This window comes from Megalopta genalis, chromosome 1 (assembly GCF_051020955.1).
Source record: "Megalopta genalis isolate 19385.01 chromosome 1, iyMegGena1_principal, whole genome shotgun sequence".
NCBI lineage: Eukaryota > Metazoa > Arthropoda > Insecta > Hymenoptera > Halictidae > Megalopta > Megalopta genalis.
This window is the reverse complement of record NC_135013.1, coordinates 45,850,752-45,874,508: the sequence shown is the minus strand read 5'-3', so window position 1 is coordinate 45,874,508 and position 23,757 is coordinate 45,850,752. Positions and strand designations below refer to the sequence as shown.

At 36.8% G+C, this 23,757-nt stretch overlaps 1 protein-coding gene and 2 long non-coding RNA genes across 3 annotated transcripts in view; 2 read left to right on the top strand and 1 right to left on the bottom strand.

The window, feature by feature from the left end:
* LOC117229414 (uncharacterized) overlaps window positions 1-23,597 on the bottom strand; it is a 75,095-nt gene extending 51,498 nt beyond the window's left edge. Inside the window, exon 1 of the long non-coding RNA XR_013037133.1 lies at window positions 22,997-23,597. This is a non-coding gene — a long non-coding RNA (uncharacterized LOC117229414). The remainder of the gene's footprint in view (window positions 1-22,996) is intronic.
* Window positions 67-2,603, top strand: LOC117229400 (uncharacterized). Its single transcript, XR_004492544.2, has 3 exons — window positions 67-300; window positions 394-659; window positions 751-2,603. It is a non-coding gene; the product is annotated as an uncharacterized LOC117229400 (long non-coding RNA).
* Window positions 16,790-17,474, top strand: LOC143263813 (odorant receptor 4-like). The gene is made up of 2 exons (XM_076528564.1): window positions 16,790-16,971; window positions 17,064-17,474. The coding sequence occupies exons 1-2, from the start codon at window positions 16,921-16,923 to the stop codon at window positions 17,472-17,474; spliced, it is 462 nt and encodes a 153-aa protein (XP_076384679.1). The 5' UTR covers window positions 16,790-16,920.
* Window positions 23,598-23,757: the final 160 nt, after the last annotated feature.

Here is a 23,757-nt window from a genome sequence, read left to right as displayed (position 1 = left end):
ATTTGTCAATAAATTTTTCAAATCGTCGCAGAGGTGTGAGATATCCGAGACACGGGCCACGAAATTGGCAATAACGTTCTGCGCAGGATGGGGGTGGTGTTGGGATTTCGCGTGGGCGCGAAAGTCTAGCACGAAGTGTGAACCCCAGAACGGAGGGGCGTAAAAGCCGATGTTACGTATTTTCCGTGCAAACCACCGGAAAATGAACATCTCAGACAATTTAAGAAAATTACAAAGCAACGATGTCTGACAGAAAAAAAACCAACGGTTTTGAACATGGAGCAGCAGGTTCTCCGAAAGGTTAGTTATATTTTACTAGAAAAGTTTATGCACAGTGCTGAGGTACCCTGTATATTTAGTTATAGTTTATATTAATAAATAATTATTTTCCAGTTGGAATGCGGCATAAACGTGGAAGCGCTTGCTAATACATACGGGATCGCTAAAAGTACGGCGAACCGAATAAGGCGCATTGGCATGAATAGCTTGGACACCTGTGTAGACGTGCATAAAAACAAATAATATATTTGAATAATGGTGTAAATAACAAAATTTATGATTGGTTTTTGCAGACGAGACTTTTAGGAGTTCCCATTTCTGACAAAATCCTGTAGGAGCAGGCCAAAAAGATAGGGACCAGATCAGGCGTACCGTTTCACGTATGTAGAACTGTACATATAATAGATATTCGATCATTTCTCTTGCAGATATGAAGACATTTTAATCCATAACCGTGATTCCGAATTTCAGACAAGTCGCGGATGGTTGTGGAGGTTTAAGCTGCGTTATAACATCCGCGCAGTGACGGCGTGGGGAAAAGGTTGGTTTTCAAGAGACCCTCGGGTCAAGGAGACCCGAAGAGAGACCCGAATACCTGATAAAAGAAAATCCAATAAAGATACAGGACGCATTAAGCCTCCTGGAATTATTCCTCTAACTTTCTTCAGGACTCATCACCATCTCTACTGATAGCAAGAAAGAAAGTGCAGAAGAACATAATATGCGAGAAAGTATTAGAATTTTATTTTGCCTGGTCTGAATCTGTGTCATAATAAAGCAACATGGCAAATGACCGCTTTACAGTTGTAACCACTCCTTTGGTACTGCAGATCTCTCATACTGCTATTGTTTTCTCGAGGGGATCTTTACACTCACTATTAAAGGAAACCAAGAATGGAAATAGTAAGTAATAAATTAAGGAATTGCCATCGAATAATTATCTTTTGTATGTTACAGATACCAGCATGGGTTTCAAAAGTTCTCCCTCTCAAAACTTTACTTTCCAGAGTATACTTTAAGCATCGGTGAAACTCGGACAACGCCTTCTTCTAAATAAGAAGGCGGCAAACGAGTCTCTGACATAATGATAACGGCTCTTTTCAGGGTCTCAAATTCATGCAAGCAGATCCTTATTCATTCCAGAAGTGAGAATGTCGATGCAATGACAAAATATCATTTTTTTTTGTTACCCAGACTCGCAAACATTTTATTGTATTTCTAGTTTCGTTCAAAGTTTCGATAATTGCGAAATTATCTGTTGCTTACGGAGTTCTTTCCCTTAGAGCGTAATATTGATTGCTGGCCGGGATGGCTGAATTCAAAAAATTCTGTAAATTCATAAACTAGAAACCATTAGTTACGGATGTAACTTACGGGTTTTCGAAAATTTCAATAATTGTGTTGCAATGGTAAAGGGAGTCAAGTTACATTGACAGTCGGTGTGACTTATTTTACTTGCGTTGTGCTGATGTCGTACTCTCTTGCTCACTCTCCATTTCCTCTCTTTATCTAAAACCGCGATGGCAGCATTGCTTAGCTGTGAAGCGTCAACCAATCAGAGAAAAGCGGTTTCTCTACCTATCCTCAAATTTCTGAGCACTTTGCAGCTGGCATCGCTCGATATGTTGAAGTACTACTGTAACATCTAATGTTACTTATTAAAACGAGCGGATAGGGCCGAAGCCTGCTCTTGGCGGTACGAAGCGTGATATCGCTTATGACCGCCGATGTTAAATCAGCGGTGAACAGCTGCGAAGGAACCGGGACTTAGATCCATCGCGCCCTCGCTGTTAACTCATTGGACCGGGTTACAGAAGGCCCGGTCTTGACTCTCGGTCGGCTGCAAGGAGTTGTTTGTTTGCTTTAAGGCAATACTGCCGGCGATAACAATATGAAAGTAGTGAAATGGTCGATCTGCTAGGCGACCGCGGTGGCGGGTGCTCAGCACCGAACGCCAACCGCTACAACGGCTTTCCTGCCGTGTTGCCACCCCCAATGTGCCACACGACAGCAATAGTACAGCGTGCTAGGCCAGCGGGTGGCTATTTACGTATTTACTTCTGTTTGTTTATAGAACTGACTGCCGAACCCTAGACAGCCAGCCCGTGTCGGTACTACTGTACATCCACCCACTGCCCCCCCCCCTCCCAACATGTCACACACACCATTGTGCACCATTCGTGGTGTAATTTTCTGATTTGTCGCCGCCGCCGCCATATTGCCACACTGTACCAATCACCGTTTGCTCCTTTTTTGATTCGCCACAGCGGAGCCGCACAGTGATACGATCTTATGGGCGTTCGGGACAAAAATTATAACACCTAAACTAATTAATTTTCGAGCTAGGTACATTAATAATTTTTTAAAGGGAATACAGACATGAATCGATTTCTACATAAATAATATACAGTTATGTTAAAAAAGTTGCAACGATTTTGTTTTCTTGTTGAATAAAAAAATCTTTTATCAACATTTAGTACTGTAATTTTTTAGGAATTGTGCGCTGTGTAATTTTTATTCGAAACTTTTTTGATTAAGTGTTACCGGGTGTCGGAGAACACACATTGTAACATAATATAATACATGTGTTACGAGCCGAGGGCCAGGCAGTTTGGGTGGCCGGAGGTTGCATGCAATTGGAATTTTTTGGATGAGGTGCGTAGACCAGCCGATGTTTATTTCGACACGGGTGGCTACCTTTTAGGTTAGGATGAGGTGCGTAGACCAGCCGATGTTTATTTCAACACGGGTGGCTACCTTCAAGGAAAGTTAGGATGAGGTGCGTAGACCAGCCGATGTTTATTTCGACACGGGTGGCGGCTACCTTCAAAGGGGTTAGGATAAGGTGTTTGGAGAAATTGGTGTTTGGGTGCCTCGTAACTTTGTTAAAAAGAAATAAGGATATACCTCGAGCGGTTGAGGTATACCTTGGTGGGTTCTTACCTACTACTGGTTCGAAGCAGGAGATGGAAATGATTGAAGTAGAAACCAGAGAAAACTGGTAGAAACTAATTTATTGCGCGTTGAGTTTAACAAGTGTGAGTGTGTGTTCGCGGACTCTAAACGCGCTCTCAGTTTTTCGCACTGAACTGGCGGGGGCTTCTGATTCTAGGTTGTTACCTTGAAGATTTGTTCGAAAGAGAATTTAACTCAATCTCGCTAACGTTTGCGTCTCGACAAATGTCACAAAACTAGCCCGATTCCCGGTCGCGTTTGAGCCCTTTATATACTGAGATTTTGGTGGAAGAATGGTAGTGGGGGTGTTGCTACGTGGTCCGGTTCCAGAATGTACGGTTTCGAGAAAGCGGTCGCCCCCTTGAGCCTTCGGGACCGTCGCCAGGCCAAGGGCCATAAAGCCTTCGGGACCGTCGCCAGGCCAAGGGCCATAAGGCCTTCGGGACCGTCGCCAGGCCAAGGGCCATAAAGCCTTATCGGGCCGTTCGGGCCCACGTCGTCATGCTGTTTCGGGGTAACGTCTCGCTCCGGAATTGTCAGCCGTTTTCGGCACGTTTTGGGGGTTTCCCACCATTGACTTGAGGGTGGGCTCGCGTCCTCCGCCGAAGAGGGGATCGGACGAGAAAATTCCCCTCCCTCAAGTCAATCGGCGAATGGGGATGACGTTTCCCCCAAACGGGGCCTTATCGAGACATTCCGCGAGGCGATAAAGGGACGATACTCCGACGCAGCAGGACGAGACGGTAGAAAACCACCAGACGGTAGAGACCACTGAGACGCAGAGACGATAGAGACGATAGAGACGATTCACAACCATTCGATTTGTTAAACCGACCAACACTGCCAACCACGGATCCTTGAAACAGTCGCCCAAAGGTAAATCGGCCGGCGACAAGTGCAGGATAAAAAACATTCAACAATAAATTTGTTATTGTTGAATCGAAGAACTTTTAATATCCTCGGCACGACACATAACACAGAACGTTCGTCGTTGTACCCCCTCGGAGGTACTCGACTCACGATATACAAATGTACCCCATGTTACACACGAGGTGTCATGCACACTAGAAAATTAAAACAGCCGTCACGGTTAAATTATTTATTATTTCGGGTCCGAAAAATTGGTAAATATTCTTCAGACGTTCTAAAGTAAAGGTGAACAGCTTTTTTCTTAAAAATACCACTGTTACGTAGTAAAAAAAAATCCGGAAAGTTCTCGCTTCGTGATTTGTTCAATACTTTGAACGCGGCTCGAGACCGTCCCGACCTTCTGTCGAAGCCTCGTGCTGCGGACTCTTTCGCGGACCCTCTCCCTCGCACCGTCACCTCTCATTGGCCAGTGTTTTTCGTTAATAACTCGTAAACAAAGCTCCAGATTGCATTTTCGCAAAGGAAAAAGTTACTTCAAATGACCTCAGCTACCCCTCATTTTCGGCTGTTAAAGTAATTGTGGAACACCCTGTATACAAGAAATGTCAGCGGGTTTTGACGAGAACGTGAGAGGCGTGCTCACGACGGTCCGAGCACTTCAAAGGCGGCACTTGAAAAGAGCAATAAGGCAAGTTCGTAGACGAAAGATCAGTATGCGAACGTAGCACGCACTGTATAATGAGATTTATAATAATAAAATCTAGAGAAAAAAATTTTCAAAGCTGAACTCAGTCTGGTTTGAAGCGTCGAGCGGTATAGATAGATCTAACGAGTGAGAAAATCGGAAAAGTGATTCTTCTCTTGGTAAATAAATTGTTTGGTAAAAGTTTTTTTGGTAAATATCATCTTGTGAGACAACAATTAGAAATTTTCAACCTATGTATTTATTCATATTTTTTATTAGAACAATGGCAAAACGTTCAAACACAAATGAGTCTCATGACACAAGTAGTAGTGAAGATGAGCTCCAGATAGACGTTTATACAGATATGTTAGAAAGACTAACTGTAGAAGGTTTTCTTCTACAGTTAATCTATCGTTTTGATAGCAGTGATAGTGATATCGTCCAAGCAACAAGGCGACGAGAGAAAGAGTTCGCATAGATAGCGATTACAACAACAAAACAAAATTATAAAACAAACAATAACAAAATTACAAAAAATAAAATATTGATTTTTTTGCAAATCTCTCGATTTCAGCCAAATTCATATAAGTCCAATATCATTATAATATGTTAGTTAGTTCCAAAACCATACTAAATAATACGAGGGTCTGTAAATGCCCGTTTCTACCGAAAAGTGGCGCTGAGTAACTGGTAGCCAACGTCCAGAATGGTTCGGAGTGCTAAGGGTTAAATTTTTATTGTTTAGCTTATAACACGACAGTACACGAATTTACGGGATTCGCGCCCTTTGAATTAACATTTGGTCACATTGCGAATTTACCCTCTTCAATCGCTGTAAACCCACAACGCATTTACGCAAACGAAATGCAGTTTAGGAAACGCGAATGGTACTCGAATATAGAAAAAGCTAAAGACACCTTGCGGAAAAGTAAAGCACGTTATAAAAGAGACCAAGAACGACGGATAGTCCGGTCACAAACAATTTTTCGTATAGGAGACAATGTATTAATTTATAACGACCATAAACGAAACAAACTCGACAGTGAATGGTTAGGCCCATATAATATATTGGGTTGACAACTAAGTAATTGCCGATTTCAGTTATAGATGTCTCTCGCTCTCATTTGTATGATATCCGTAAATGTTATATTATAAAATTATTATTATTATTATTATTATGTTATTTTTTATTATCCGTGAATGTTAGCATCAGGGCAATGTTGGGAATTGATGTTACACCCACCATATAGCCCTGATCTCGCACCATCGGATTACCACTTATTTCGATCCCTGGACAACTCCCTTCGTGGTAAAACTTTTAATGATGATGACGCTGTAAAATCTCACTTAACTCAGTTTTTGGCCGAAAAGGATCAGACTTTCTACGAGCGTGGAATTTTCAAGTTGTCAGAGAGATGGCAAAAGGTCATCGAACAAAATGGAAAATACATTATAGATTAAACTTCATTCCAAGTAAAAGAAAATTTTTTATTTCATTGAACAAATCGGCAATTACTTAGTTGCCAAACCAATACATTCGATACACACACCCTGTTAAAAAATTCTTTCGAAATTCTTGTCGGCGGACAGATGGTAACAGGCTAAAACTTCATTTTCCAGGAAGATTATCATCTTTTCACCTACACCTGGTACATCGCGTACAGTTTAACAATTATACCGCTAAAAGAAAATTCAATTTTTCATGAGAAAGACGGAAAAACCTATTTATATTCCAGTAAAATAGATATATTCATAGGATTAGATATAGAAGACGTATTGAATAAAACTGGAGAATTATACAGAAGTGTAGAAGTAATAAGAACCCTATGTAAAAACGATTGCAAACTCAAAGAAGAACTAGATATCATAGACACACGTTTGAAAAGATTAGAGAACCTGAACACATACTTGAAGATAATCATGCATAACAGATATAAAAGAGGTCTCTCTTGAATGCAATAGGATCTATCTCTAAAACACTTTTCGGAACACTAGACGAAGATGACTTAGACACGGTGAATGCTAACATTGACAAACTATTTGACGATAATAACAAGTTAAAAACCATAATTTCTAACCAAACCGGTCTGATGAAGAAAATATTAGAATCTAATAACCTAAAACAACTTAATTCCTTAAATGTAGAAACACGACGTTTAGATTCAAGAAAGAGCAAAATTAGAAAGAGCAATTTACGACTTACACTTCGCACTAGACGAACTATTAAATGTAAGCACGTTAGCAAAACAAGGAATAATTAGTACGCAAATTATTGACCCAGATACATTTATGAAAACATACAAAACCGCCGCTAAGAACGCTCTGTTAAATCAAGCAATTTCACCTAAGACAGAAAATTTTCAGCTCATATTGGATATATCGGATTTAAAAGTTTTCACAATTAAGAACAAAATGATATTTAAGATTTCAATTCCAACAATATCAAACAAGGAATGGGACATAACACACCTGTACCTCAAACCCACAAAGAAAAACAATGGTTATATGATACCCGCGATGGAGCACCAAATTTACTTTCTTGCCAGAAGCAAATACAGTGGGTCAAAAAAGTATTGGCACAACCAGTTTTCTTCGAATATCTTTAAACTATAAAGTAATCTATTAACATTAACTATGTTTATTAACATTTTTTGGCGCACATAAATAGTATGTTTACTGAGAAGTCTCAGTTATTTGTTATAAGGAAATAAAGTCAAGAAAACGAAAAATCCAGAGTCAAAAAAGTATTGGCCACGTACGATTTTGCTATAAGAGCAAGTGTTACTCGCTTTCGTACGCGACAATTTCGGCTTCAGGAACGTAAACATAAACAGAATTTACTGTTATGAATCTCTTACCTCATTTAACACAATCGGTATGTGTTTACACTTTGAACAAGAATCATGTCTACGAAGAAGAGCGATTTATCATTGAGCGTGCGAAATGAAATGATTTCATTACACAAAAGTGGTAATAGTTACCGAAAACTCGGCAATTCATTAAATTTAAGTTTCTCGACCGTGAGAAATGTAGTAAAAAAATTTAAGGAAACTGGTAGCGTCGAGAACAAATCGCGATCAGGTCGTCCGAAAGTACTTACTACTAGAGAACGAAGAGGTATCATCAAAGAAGCAATAAAAAATCCTTTTGTATGTGCCAAAAGCTTAGCTGTTGACATCGCAACATATTCGGGAAGAGAAGTCAATGCCCAAACAGTTCGAAATGTTTTACATCCTGCGGAAATTTGTGGTAGAGCAGCGAGAAAAAAACCGTTCATTAATGAAAAGAATAGGGAAAAACGACTCGGGTTTGCAAAAATATATGCAAGTAAGACAATGGAATTTTGGAAGACGGTTATTTTCTCAGATGAGAGCAAGTTTAATCTTTTCGGCTCTGATGGAAAAAGATTTGTATGGAGGAATCCGAACACCGAATTAAATCGAAAGAATATTATTCCTACAGTAAAACATGGTAGTGGTCATGTCATACAACACATTCGATGTGTTGCGAAATAATTTGTTAACGAGTGCAACAAAAATGGGCATAAACGAATCGTTTCGATTCCAACAAGAGAACAACCCGAAGCACACGGCAAGGGAAACAAGGGAATGGTTATTGTACAATGTACCAAAACAACTCCCTACACCGCCTCAATCGCCGGATATTAACCCGATAGAAAATCTTTGGCATATTTTAGATTTAAAAGTTCGAAAAAGGAAAATTAAAAATAAAAATGATCTAAAAGCGACGCTTTTAGAAGAGTGGTCTAACATTTCATCGGAAATTACGCAAAAACTTATCGAATCGATACCTAATCGATTACAGGCCGTAATTAAGGCTAAAGGCATGCACACCAAATATTAAGTAAGTTTAATTGTACACTTCTACAGTTGCGTAACACTTGCTCTTATAGCAAAATCGTACGTGTGCCAATACTTTTTTGACTCTGGATTTTTCGTTTTCTTGACTTTATTTCCTTATAACAAATAACTGAGACTTCTCAGTAAACGTACTATTTATGTGCGTCAAAAGACGTTAATAAACATAGTTAATGATAATATATTACTTTATAGTTTAAAGATAATCGAAGAAAACTGATTGTGCCAATACTTTTTTTGACCCAGTGTACATCAATGTTGACAACGATTACACTAACCAATATTGTAAAAGGAAAGCAGGTATTACCATGTGCAAGGAAACTCAGCCAATTCATGATAGATTTGCACGACACGATTGTGTCTCAGAGTTAATCAATTTTGACGAAAACATAGTATCATGCATGATAACGATCCTTAAGATCGAAGACATAATCTTTTTACCACCTAGAACTTCAAATCAATTCATAGCAATCCCTGCTTCACCTTTAAAGATAAACACAATTTGTGGAACACGACACGACGTTATAAAACTAAACGGGGCCCGTTACTCTTAAAAAATAATATAAGTTGCGATTTAATTTACAGTAACAATCGAATGAGAATAAGAGAAACCAATTACAATGTAAGTTTTGAAATTCACTTTAAAGAGATTTTGACTAACGAAGAATTAGATTTCAATCTATTGCTTGAACAAATAGAGAAAACACCCAAAATCATGAATAAGCTACAGGGATATAAGAACAGTTTAGATCAACTCAGCGATCAAACTAACAGTTTACAATTTTCACACAGAATACCTAATATAAAATCATGGGGAATTAATATATTACAAATTATAGGATACGTAAGATTAGCAGTGACCAGCACATGGATTTTAAATAAATTAAGGATAACTTATTGTTTGCGAAATTGTTTACCCAACAAACTATGCTTTCATCTATTATGTTGTATATTTAAAACCAGCACTATAGACAACAGATTTAACAATACGCAAGCCGCTCCAACAGCTCCAACCAATATACACTCATACAGGAAAGTATTCGAATGCTTACGTTTCTAACATTCAATTAATAAAATATATGTGTTAAACTGAAGCATTTGATATAATATGACACATATAAGAAGGGATGGGTCTTAAGACTGCGTATGCAAAATTAGAAAATAATTCAACAATATATAGCGTTTTTACAGTACATTTATTGTAAACACGTACCAGAAATGGCACACAAAAGTATTCGAACGAAACAATTAATAGTTATTTAAATTGAACGATTAAAGGTTTTAATAGGAAGTTTATCCACCTTTTTTGCTTTTATAACAGCTCTAAGTCTGTTTTCCATTGAGTGGACCAACTTAGAAGTAACATTTGCATCTATTGATTGCCATATTTCAATAATATTTCGTTTTAACACTTCTTTCGAAGTAATAACCGTATTTCTTAATGATTTTTCTACTTCATCTCATAAATGTTCAATGGGGTTTAAATCAGGACTTTGCGGTGGATGTGGCACCACGTGTGGAACATTTTACAATACCTATTCTTTGACTATTTCAGCGGTATGCTACGGATAATTGTCAGACTAAAACCAATAATCGCTAGGTAAATTCAATTTTGATACACTGCTTTTTAAATTTTCCTGTAAAATTTTTTAGTATTTCGTTTCGTCCATTATCCCATCGATGAACACAAGGTTTCTACTCCACTAGATGCCATGCAGTCCCAAACTAATACAGATCCACCATTATGTTTTGTAGTCGGCCGTAGATTTCGCGGTTCTAATTCTGTGTGTTCCAAGAAGAAAGCCATTTATTAGCAAGAAAAATAAAATTGTATGTTTAAAATTCGCCGAAAAATTTATTTATGAAAATAACTCATTCTGGGACAAAGTATTATTCTCTGATGAGAGTAAATTTAACGTTTTTGGTAGCGGCGGACGTAAAAGTGTTTGGAGGAAAAAGAACACAGAATTAGAACCGCGAAATCTATGACCGACTATAAAACATAATGATGGATCTGTATTAGTTTGGGGCTGCATGGCATCTAGTGGAGTGGGAAACCTTGTGTTCATCGATGGGATAATGGACGAAACGAAATACTAAAAAATTTTACAGGAAAATTTAAAAAGCAGTGTATCAAAATTGAATTTACCTAGCGATTATTGGTTTTAGTCTGACAATGATCCGAAGCATACCGCTAAAATAGTCAAAGAATGGGTATTGTATAATGTTCCACACGTGGTGCCACATCCACCTCAAAGTCCCGATTTAAACCCTATTGAACATTTATGAGATGAAGTAGAAAGATGATTAAGAAATACGGTTATTACTTCGAAAGAAGTGTTAAAACGAAATATTATTGAAATATGGCAATCAATAGATGCAAATGTTACTTCTAAGTTGGTCCACTCAATGGAAAATAGACTTAGGGCTGTTATAAAAGTAAAAGGTGGATCAACTTCCTATTAAAACCTTTAATCGTTCAATTTAAATAACTATTAATTGTTTCGTTCGAATACTTTTGTGAGCCATTTCTGGTACGTGTTTACAATAAATGTACTGTAAAAACGCTATATATTGTTGAATTATTTTCTAATTTTGCTTACGTAGTCTTAAGACCATCCCTTCTTATATGTGTCATATTATATCAAATACTTCAGTTTAACACATATATTTTATTAATTGAATGTTAGAAACGTAAGCATTCGAATACTTTCGTGTATGAGTGTACATGTATAATTCTCCGTACCTTGCTGCTACCGCACCAACACTTGTATACCGTAGCTGGAGAGAACGGAGAACCTACGTTCATAACGTCATATCGGCGGCGCGACTCGCTGGCTCTAGTAAATTCTCTATCTTCCGAACGCACCAATTGCCGAAGTTAAAACTCCATATATAGAGTCTACTTCTAACCCTCCCTTAGACCTCCATGTCGATCGGCAACAGAGGCCATTCGGAAGTACACCCGAGTATGCATTTTGTACCACGATTCAAAGGAAACTGTCTCTAACATACTTTCAAATCACAGATATATCTCCATAAACAATATCATTGTGAATGTAAAACCATCGATTACTCCGTCACAACGAATCATACTTTCATATGTTTCTCTAACGACCCCCATGATTTCATTGAACGAGTCTTCAAAAATAATAAAATCAGGACCACATCTAAAATATCTTTTCTACGAGCCGGCATACACGAACCAGAATTCACACACATATTAAGTTTTAGACGTCAAATATTCGTTAATCCGGAAGATGTGGAAAAAAAATCCCTAAATCAATCACTACCACATACGAAGGAACAACTTACAGAATTTTCATGGCCACCGATAATCTTTGTTGTTTCCACTGTAACGAAGCAGGCCATATAGTCAAACAATGCCCTCAACGCGACATAATCCACATACAAATCATCGAAAACATCCATAACCTTATACAATCACAGTCACAAACAGAGTCTATCTATCCATCGCTATACACAAACAAGCCTTGCCCTCTACATCACCACAACCAAAGAAGACAAATCTATCACAGGAAAGTAACATTGATAATATAAACAGAAATTCAGAAAACAAAAGAACTCACTCATTATCCTTATCCACTGCTAGTTCAAAAGATATCGACAGTGACTCACATTAATATTCGGACACGATATTATTAGAAAAATTATTGCTCCTTTTTATTGTTTATGATAGTATTATTGAATCAATTGTTTTCTCATATATTAAAGCACTCCTTACAATAAGTAGAAACATAAATTTTGTTTATTTATTGCGCATGTTCTTTTGTATAGTAAGCGATAAACAAGATTGTGACGAAATTTAACGTCACAAAAATATTCGGTTCACAACATTTTAGATGCCACATATTGTTAACACACATTGTTTATAAACAAATTTTATAAACGAATAAAAATTTATTGTGAGAACTCGATACCACAGAAATTATTGGTGATATCAGACGCTTTACTTGCGAAAATGGGACAACAAAAATCCGACAATTGGTTATTTATTACAAGGAAAAGGGAAAATCATACAGAGATATAGCCAAATTATTAAATGTAAGCAAGAGTAGTGTGGCAAATATAATACGTCGATATATTCGTGAGGATTGAGTTCACAACATTTGGATGGATGTGATGTGACTTGGAGGATTGAGTTCCTACTTACTTTAAGAAATGCTTTATTATATGAGAAAACAATTGATTCAATAATACTATCATAAACAGTAACATCGTGTCCGAATATTAATGCGAGTCACTGTAGTTCAAACATATAAAATCTATAAAGTTCCAGAAATTAAGAAGAAAAGTACCAAGCGTATCAAACTACTACGTGACCTTACCAACAAAATAAATAGCATGCTTGAACCTTCAAAAACCAATGTAAATGACCCTGAATCAAAATACCCCATTAACTATGATCAACTTATCAGTCTTATAGAAAATACGCTTAGCGTCGAAAACCCCTACAACATGGTACTAAATTATACTAAAAACATACTAGCATTAATCCAAATGTTAACAGAAGTTAACCTACCTACCTGAAAGAAAGAAGTATTAAAAATAGAATTCATAGACTCACCAAAAAACTGCAACATAAGCAAATAGAATTCCAAAAGACCTCCATGGAAAACAGTTCGGTTAGCTGCACTCCGAGAATAACCCGTACAAACCATCCATTTCATAGCGAAACCACTAAACCCACTTACTCTATACATTCATTTAAAGTTCTAACTTATGCCGTCCTTATCCAAATGATCACAATTTTGCAATAGAACTTAAATGGTTTCGCCGCTCGACTACCATACCTACAATTACTCCTAAAAGAATACCAACCAGACATAGTTTGTCTAGAAGAAATCCGCCTTAAACTCCATCAAACTATCCAATTAAAAAATTATACATCAGTTGTTAAAAATTGAAACGCACTAAAGGCTAGTGGAGGAGTAGCTATATCAGTAAACAACTCACTGTTTTGCGAAGAAATTCATATTAACTCAAACATGGAGGTAACTATGACTGAGTTGTTACCAACTCATGTTTCTAACAGATTATATTTACCCAATAGCTACCACCTAAATAAAACCGAACTAAATAATCTTATTGATCAATTATCGAAACCCTTCATTGTGACCAAAGATTTCAACAGCCAAAATACTCTTTGAGGCTCGGAGGAAAATGACTCAAGAGAAAAAATCATCGAGGAGGTTCTATTAAACCATAATTTAATTGTGTTAAACAACCTAAAACCGACTCATTTCATCGCAACCAGTAGGACCTCCAGCATAATAGACTTAACTCTATGCAGTGCAAACTTAGCTTACAAATGGGAATGTGATATCATCCCAGATCTATTTGACAGCAACCACCACCCTATTTTAATAAAAATACAAACAAACTCACCAAAAAACCACTTTCAACCAACTTTCAGATGGAAATTTGGATCATAACCAAAGAATTCATCTCTATAATAACAAATGCAACCGATGATTCAATTCCAAAAACAAATTCTAAAATAGGTAAAAAATTCTACACCGTACCATGGTGGAACCAGGAATGTAAGAAAGCAATTAAAAACTATAAATACGTCTTTAATAGGTATAAAAAACAAAAAACAACCAAAAATATAATAAAATTTAAAAAACTTAGAGCAACGGCAAGGAAAATCATAATTAAGTGTAAGAAACAATCCTGGATAAACTTCTTATCCACAATAAATAGTTCTACCCCAACAAAAATCTTATGGAACAAAACCAAAGCGATCCAAAACAGGTATCGAAAAAAAGAGATCACTGCGTTAATAAACCCCGATAAATCTATAAACAACAATTATAAAGCCATCAAACATTCGCAAAAAATTCAAGCGATTTGAACTGTGACAGCGATTTTCTCAATTACAAAGCAAACCAACCATTTCCTGGAACCGAATCGATATCTAAAATTAATAACTCTTTCGCGGTTGTCTTACCTGACTCCACTGGCGCATTGAAAATAACAGATAACGCTACAATTTTTACAACAGTAGCAATGGCAATAAATCACGCCTTCAAAATCGCGTATGAAAACTCATACAAACATACCGTTGTGCCTTATTAGTTTTAAAAGATACACTATCGAACAACGACATCCTCCTCCAAGCACAGGAAATCCACTAAAAAATGATTGAGAAAGGAAATAAGATAAAACTTATATGGATCTCTGGTCATGTAGGTATTCCAGGAAATGAAGAGGCGGATCAAGCTATAAAAGAAGTTGCAAATTTATTTTCAGTATAAATCACAGCTGAATACAAATTATAGATTTTCAAATTTCAGAATATCAAATTAATACATTTTAAAATTAAATACAGAATAAAATCGTAATACAGAATTACAGAATTTCAGAATATTAAATTGCAGATTTTTCAATTTAAGGATATTAAATTTCAGACTTTTAAATTGGAAACATGAATTATTTCAATATACATACATACTTTCACAGGGATCTTTCTCTCCCCCCCCCCCTCCTCTCTGAAACTATACCGAACTTATCCTAATGTATTTCTTTAACGAAGATCGATAAGCTTTAATGAATTACGGATATTCTATTTTCATATTTACAGGAATTACTGTATACAGGTTTGAACACTGTAACCACGACTCTGAGTTTGTTTAAACTGAGTCTCATGTTTTTCCATAGAAAGAACTTTTTCACATTAGTGACTCATCTGGAGAAAAAGTTTTTGCACTCGAGTTACGACGCTTTCGAGTTGAAATTGGTGAACGAGTGCAAGCGCCTCTCCGCGATCGGCATCGGTTGCTACACCCTCTTCACGTACGCAACTGTACTTTGTTTCATGGTAACATCGGTGATAGGTAAGCCAAAAAATTAAAGCGCAAAGTTCGAGGCTCTCTTAATAAGGAATATGTAATTTCATTCAAGTAAAAGATATTTTCCTACGTATGCGATTGTTCCGTATGGTATGCAAGCGTATAGTAATCGATTGTACATATGTACATATTGGAATTTGCAGGTACCAAATGGTACATAAAGACTTTTTAACGAAAACTAATATTCTTTTATGTTATTAATATGAGTATCGAGTTTTTTGTTTTTTTAATGGGAAATACACATCTTTTAAAATCATTTTGATTTTCTATTTATTTCATATATGTATTTTCTAACGATGTTTAACGACTTCAATTCTGAAAGTTTTACAAACAATAGTGGGGACTAGTATCGCTAATAGAACAATCCTTTCAAAAAGCATCTTCGAAAAAACAATTATTTTTATTCAACGTACATTATCATACAGTATCGCACAGATCTTTTTCTATCATAGTACACGCATGTTGCGATCATAGTAGCAGACAATGTTATTAATTTAAAAAGTTTTCGAGTATTTGTCACAATGAATTAAATGTTTTCGACATTTTATGAACATTATTTAATTTGATTTATTGGATAAAACTTGTCAGACTATAAAGATAACCGCGGTTTCTATGTTCCTTTATGCAAGAAAAAAATTACATCGGACACTGTGTTTATATAACATAGTTACCTAACAATTACCTAACTGTTGTTAATGAAACTGACCAATTACAGCAAATATAGGAAAAAACGAATCCGATAGACTACTTCCGTTCATTATATCAGTAGATCTACCAATGAGTATGACACCGTATTTCGAGATAGCGTTTGTCCTTGAGGTATCATCATTTTGATCAGTTTTTTTATCTTGAATTAGGATCGAAAATAATGACACTAATGCATGCAATGGCATGGTTATTTTTTCCTTCGCACTAATTGAGTTAGCTGCGACATAAATTTATATCTAGGGACACGAACTTTAATTTCTATTTTCATATGATTTTAATATGATTTAATTTTAATATGATTTTCGTGAATATCATTTTGATTATATTTCGACGAAATTATGAATTTGTATACAGAGCGGCAAACTTACGTACTAGAGATTAAAATTTGTGTGTCATGATGATGATAATAATTGAATTGAAAATTTATTTTCGGAACAGTTTTTAATGCTGTACCAGATCGGTGTCTGTTACACTTGCTTCGACTATTTCCTGTGTATCATCAACATGCACGTGGCCGACATACCTGACACAGACTGACATACCTGAATTATACGAATCAGGAAGAAATTTCCAGTGCGAAGATAGGAAAAGTTTCCCTAGATGCCGCGGAAAGATGTTACGCTGCCTTCAGACGTAACATTCAACATCATCAGGCACTTATTTCGTGGAAATGATTAGTTACAGTCTGATAATCACCCTCATCGGATTGCAAATACTTTTGGTGAGTGAATTCCACGTACACACGCGCGCGCACGCACATACCACACCGACGAATGCTAAATAATTCGCTAACATTTGAGATACGTTTTCCAGGGAGCCCCTGACAGTGGGAGACGCTACACTTTCATGTCTTTCTTGTGCACCAAATTTATCCAGTTACTCATGTTCACCTACACCTGCGACGGCGTCATACAAGAAAGCTTGAACGTAGCTCCAGCAATTTTTAACGCTCCCTGGTATTCGATGCTGATGAATAAATATGGAAGAATGCTGCGGAGAGACTTGAAACTCGTCATCTTGAGGTCCAGAAATCCTTGCTGCATAACGGCTAAAAGATTCTTTCCTATATCTTTGGAAACGTACACGAAGGTGTACGTACACGAAGGTGTACGTACACATATTATATCGTATAACTATATTATCAACTTTAAAACAACGAAACCTTTCTTGCAACTATGCGATCAACGATACATAAGGGAAAGTTCCGATCTAGAACATTTTTAAAAATCGACCTCTTTTGTTTTTAACTTTACTTTCCAGAACGCTTCAAGAATATGTATTTAAAAGAAAATTTCAAAATTCTAAAAATTCTCAAATTTATAGACTTTTTAGTAGCCTTCGGTACCTCAAAATAATCTCATTTCATTGCGTACAACTTCAAACTCATTTTTCTCAAAACATTTTTCGAACTGGTGGGCCAAATGTCTCGCAAAACTAATCGACCGGTTCAGTAGCCGTTCGGAAGAAGGATCTATGCGCTAAAACCCGAAGTTTAAAGCTTTTCTATTCTTCTAATATAAAGCTGGGATATTAATGAGAGCCATGTAAAGGGCATTGAAAGAGACAAAGAAACTAATTTTTATTGTAGAACAAAATGATGCAGAAAAGAATGATTATTGTGCTTGCGATAACAAAGATAATTTTTTAGACCCTTTTTTGAAATATTATATCTCCGCGTGATATACATATTAGTTTTTAAAAATCATTACAGACACGTAATATTCTATTTATTGTACAACACTTTGCAGTATACAGGGTGTCTCCGAAAGGTATGTACAAGCGGGCACAAGGTGATTTCTCATAAAAAGAGAAACATAAAAAGAATATATAAAATAACTTTTTCTTCGTGATCTAATTCTCGAGCAAATCGAGTTTGAAAAGTCGCTTTGTACATACGCACATACGGCTAAGTAAGATACGGATAGAAATTTTCAAACTCGCTAAATTAAACTATATTTTTTTCATGTTTTTTTTGTCAGGAATCTGTACATACCTTTTAGGGGCATCCCGTATATAAAGATATAATGAGGCATGTATAATAAGTTTCTTTTAAAATATTTAATTATAATTAATAGAAAACTACTTTGACAATGAGACAACACTAAACCCAATTTTCGTACAAAATTTAGTTTCTAATCATTTTTCGTAATTTATCAGCATTTTTATGCTGAAAGAAGGTTCTAAAATAAAAACTTATAATATCCTCAATTTTAGTATTTTTTAATGTAACATAACCTTAACATGTATTTTTTTATTTCCTCTTATACGAGGAACTTCCATCGCATATTATTTTGTAGGCTTTTGAACTATGTAAAAAGTCTTCAAGTTCATATGTATGTTATCTTTTCATATGCCTAAATTTTAAATGTAAAAGATTTAGATTTAGGTTTAGATAAACCGCTCGACACGGACTATGTATAAATAGTTACATATATAAAATCATAAGAACTAATTTGGCATGTAGTAGCGTAGTAGTATATATGTAACACTATAGATACATATAACACTATAACACTATACAATAATATCTCGAGATAGGCTCTTTTCTCAAATAGCTACTTCGATTTTTATGTGAATTTTATTTGAAATTAGAAAATATACAATACTTTTCCGCAGGCAGAGAGGCTTTAATATCTCAAGTTCCTTCAAATTTACTGTTATTTTTGCCTTTAAAATGAGAGAAAATGATTAAAAAGTAAGATGTTTTTATACTTTCATAGGTTCACTGTTACACATTATCATATCGGAAATATTATACATATTATATTCCCACCGTCCAAAGAGAATTTTTCGGCAACTCCTATAGAATGAGACCTGTTTATTCTTAATAGTTAATTAAAATGAAACATTACATGATTTTTGTTTATTATGCTCAAAAGATATACAGGGTGTCCCACAATTATTTTAACAGCCGAAAATGAGGGGTAGCTGAGGTCATTTGAAGTAACTTTTTCCTTTGCGAAAATGCAATCCGCGGCTTCGTTTGCGAGTTATTAACGAAAAACACTGGCCAATGAGACGAATTGGCGCGAACCATATGGTTATCGATCGGCCGAGCGGCACGTGCGTTTACCGCTGAGTTTGACAGTTGAAGGAGGGACTGTGTGGGGCGTGCGAATCAATGAACAAGTCACGGAGCATGAACTTTTGATATTTTTTTTTACCACGTGACAGTGATAATTTCAAGAAAAACGCTATTCATCCTTATTTCAGAATGTCTGAAGAATGTTTACTAAATTTTCGGTCCCGAAATAATATGTAGTTTAACCGTGACAACCGTTTTAATTTTCTCACGTGTACCGTATGAAATTTGTATGCGATATGTACAGTGAAGATTAACAATAAGCAACCCAGTCGAAGTACATAAATGATATTTGAATTTAAATAATTCCGTGTCCGAACAGAATTCAACGAACGATGCGCAAAGCTAATTTAATAAATAATAATCGCGTTAAAGGACATAAGGGATATGTTTGTTAGAGAAATATGAAGAATATTATCAATAAGAAACTCATCCATTTAGTTGTAAATCCACTTCATGCACGGAAATGTGTGCAGGAGGATAGTGCATGGACCTCGTACAATGTATGATGAACTGCACAGCTGATCTCTATCCGAGAGCGACGAACAGAAGGATATCTCCGGGCAAGCAATTTCAACGTTTACTTTCACTGCATTATCACTAAATACTGATCACTTATCAATAATATTTATGGACCAACTTTCCTGGGTTAATATGTATGGCCCTGAAAAGAGCCGATTGTTTTATGCGACGCGTTCGAAGTTCATATCGTTAAGAAAACATACCGCGTTGACGGGATGAACTGCGGAAGACTAGCACGATGGCTGACAATGTTCGCGTTCGATGGGAAACAGTTGAAATTCGCTCGTAGGAAAACGAAACAATGTCGGCCATCGTGCCAGTCTTCTGCAGTTCGTCTCGACAACGTGGTACATACGTGTCGTTAACAGTGAGAACTTCGAACGCGTCGCATAAAAATATTTGCTCTTTTCAGAGCTGTACATATTAACAAAGGGAAGTTCGTCCATAAATATTATTGATAAGTGATCAGTGTTTAGTGATAATGCAGTGAAAGTAAACGTTGAAATTGCCTGTCCGGAGACATCCTTCTGTTCGTTGCCGTCGGATACATGAAGTGGATTTTACAACTAAATGGGTGAGTTTCTTATTGATAATATTCTTCATATTTCTCTAACAAACATATCCCTTATGTCCTTTAACGCGATTATTATTTATTAAATTAGCTTTGCGCATCGTTCGTTGAATTCTGTTCGGACACGGAATTATTTAAATTCAAATATCATTTATGTACTTCGACTGGGTTGCTTATTGTTAATCTTCACTGTACATATCGCATACAAATTTCATACGGTACACGTGAGAAAATTAAAACGGTTGTCACGGTTAAACTACATATTATTTCGGGACCGAAAATTTAGTAAACATTCTTCAGACATTCTGAAATAAGGATGAATAGCGTTTTTCTTGAAATTATCACTGTCACATGGTAAAAAAAATATCAAAAGTTCATGCTCCGTGACTTGTTCATTGATTCGGACGCCGCACACAGACCCTCCTTCAACTGTCAAACTCAGCGGTAAACGCACGTGCCGCTCGGCCGATCGATAACCATATGGTTCGCGCCAATTCGTCTCATTGGCCAGTGTTTTTCGTTAATAACTTGCAAACGAAGCCGCGGATTGCATTTTCGCAAAGGAAAAAGTTACTTCAAATGACCTCAGCTACCCCTCATTTTCGGCTGTTAAAATAATTGTGGGACACCCTGTATAATAAAATGTCGAAAACCCCAGATAATCTTGTTTATTATTTAGTTCTTTTTAATAAATAACTTGTCAAGCTACCCTATGTCAGGCTACCCTAATGATGTTTTTTAAATTAATTACTTTGATTGTTGTAGGTATGGACGACTGCAGCTTCATATTTCACTTTACTGAGAAACTCGATCGAAAAAATCGATCATGTCACTATGTCTATGGCCAATATTCATTTCTCTTATATGTATAAGCAGTTTTCAAGGTTTTACTTCAATAAATAATCCACTTTAAACATATAAAAATCCTGTTTGCGAACTTCTAATGTCATTGTATACCTACATCCTAAACTCGATTCCAGACTGCTATTTTTCTATTTTATCATTTGTTTTTTAAAGCGACATAGCCTAAATAATAATTTACGTGTTCATCATTAAATAGGGTTAGTAACAACGAGTTTTTTTTTAGTTGGTTAGCATGGAAGTCGAAAAAGATGTATTAAAAAGTATGGCAAAATTTTTGATGCTACAGTAATTTCTCCCTAATTCGCGCTCAGATTCCACACAAAAACGGACAATTTCGGAAGAGGAGATACGATTATTCGAGCCTTGCGCCTCGTTTTTATAGTTGTTGATAATCCGGTTACTATAAAAACGAACCGCTAGGCTGAAATAATCGTATCTCCTCTTCCAAAATTGTCCGTTTTTCTGCGGAAATCAACGATATAAGATGCTTTTCTTCAATAATACCATAATCAGTCAAAATTTGTTCGTTTCATAGCGTAACATATGCATGCAACTGTGTATGTATAATGTGTATGGATATCTTCAAATCAGTTCACATAATATTAATCTGTCGTATCGCTTACGACCCTTCGTGATCAAGAAACATTTATCCGACTTCTGGACATCAACAAATGCGACACCGTGTTTATTGTGGTACAATAAGATCGCAACAATATACATGCAGTTTTAACCTCGACTAACATTCACCTTTTCTCATTGTGTCAATCTATTGTAATTCAACCTTTGACCCCAAATCGTCACAATGATAAAGTAAATTCGTAATTTACGGATCACTAGCCGAGCAAAGTTGAGTCAGGGTCTCTAGTCTCTACTCCCCTCGTGCAAGCTTCCCCAACACACTTACGCCTGTTACATTACCCCCCCCCCCCCCGCGCAAGCGTCAAGTTCCAAAATTGTACCAATGTTTGGTGAAAGCATCAATGAAATGTGAAAGTAGTTCCTCGGTTTTGAAAGTTATTTTAAATCGAAGTATCGTTCTTGTTTCTCAATCTCATCGTTTTAAATCAAAGTTGCATTAAACGATGATTCACTTTCTTCGCTACCGATGATAGTAACAAACAAAATTTCAGTGGACGCAGAGTTTGCATGCGATACGACGATTAACATATTTAGGTGACGATCAACGCGGCGAGGAAAGCAGTAGTATAGCGGAGAATAGCCGGGAACCGACTGCCGCCGAGTAAAAGCGAAGGCGGGAAAGATGTACCCCAGGCCTGCCCTTTCGGCTCGGAGCACATCGGGCATGTGTGCCTGTTGCTTTATGGGTGTTCGTATAGCATTTAGGCGATTACGGGTGATCGAGACGCGCTGTGAGTGTCAGAAAGCGTAGCCCTCGCGATCGGCGTGTTGCATGGAAATAATCCCGAACACTTGTCTAAGCGAATAAACGGACTAGATACCGCACGTATTACAGTTTTTTTTACAATTTTAAAATGGGATTTGGGAGGTATTTCATTAGCTTTTCTTGATTGTTTATCTTATGCCTCTAAAAGATTTCTAGGTATATATAAACACTCCCTGATCGGCATTTAGAATTTCAGGTATCCAAAAGTTACGGGTCCAAACCCGAACCCGAAGAAAATACCCGAGCCGATTTTAACCCGAAATCTCGGATACCCGATCACTTTAAATCTCAACGTAACTTACTCTCCTTAGTCAGGATGCGAAACGTCCTCTCCTCTAACTCTCTAAAACTCGACTGGCAAACGGAGCTGCTGCAGTGAACAGCATTCAGTGGTCATGAATCACGATACACGCGCACCCGCTAACAGGGAAGGAGCATCGCTCCACCGGCCCTGCAGGATATATGCACTCACGTGAACAATCATCATAACGACGTCCAACTCGCACGCACGCATTCCTAACACTATAATATTTCCTTAACATAAAAAAAGAACGTATCGATTTGATGCGACACCGCGACGACAGCTTATATCTTTATTCTGCTTCACTTTGTGAACTGGGTGCTCACTTTGGATTTTCAATGATTTTCACTTTTCATGATAGTAACGGAACGTCACTCGCAGATCGATCACTGTCGTATTAGTTATATAGGTAACGTCGCACGTAGTACTGAACTCTTCTTACAATCAGAGACAGCTTGGAACTGTTCAATCTACTGTGCCGGGTAATCAACGGTCATCGCGTCTAAATCACGCACAGCGCATCGATCGTACAATTTATGCATCGGGTGCACGCGAGACCACGTAATGAATCTCCCACGGTTCGAGTATAGGGTGGAAATAGATCAAAGTCGCAGGATACGTGGAACACCTTCGACTTACCCATTTCAAATTAAAAAATGCAATGTACAGACTCGCGGCGGTTCTAACGACACCTGCGATTTGAATAAACGGTAGAAATAGATCAAAGTTGCAAAGTACACGGGGTCCCTTCACTTTACCCAC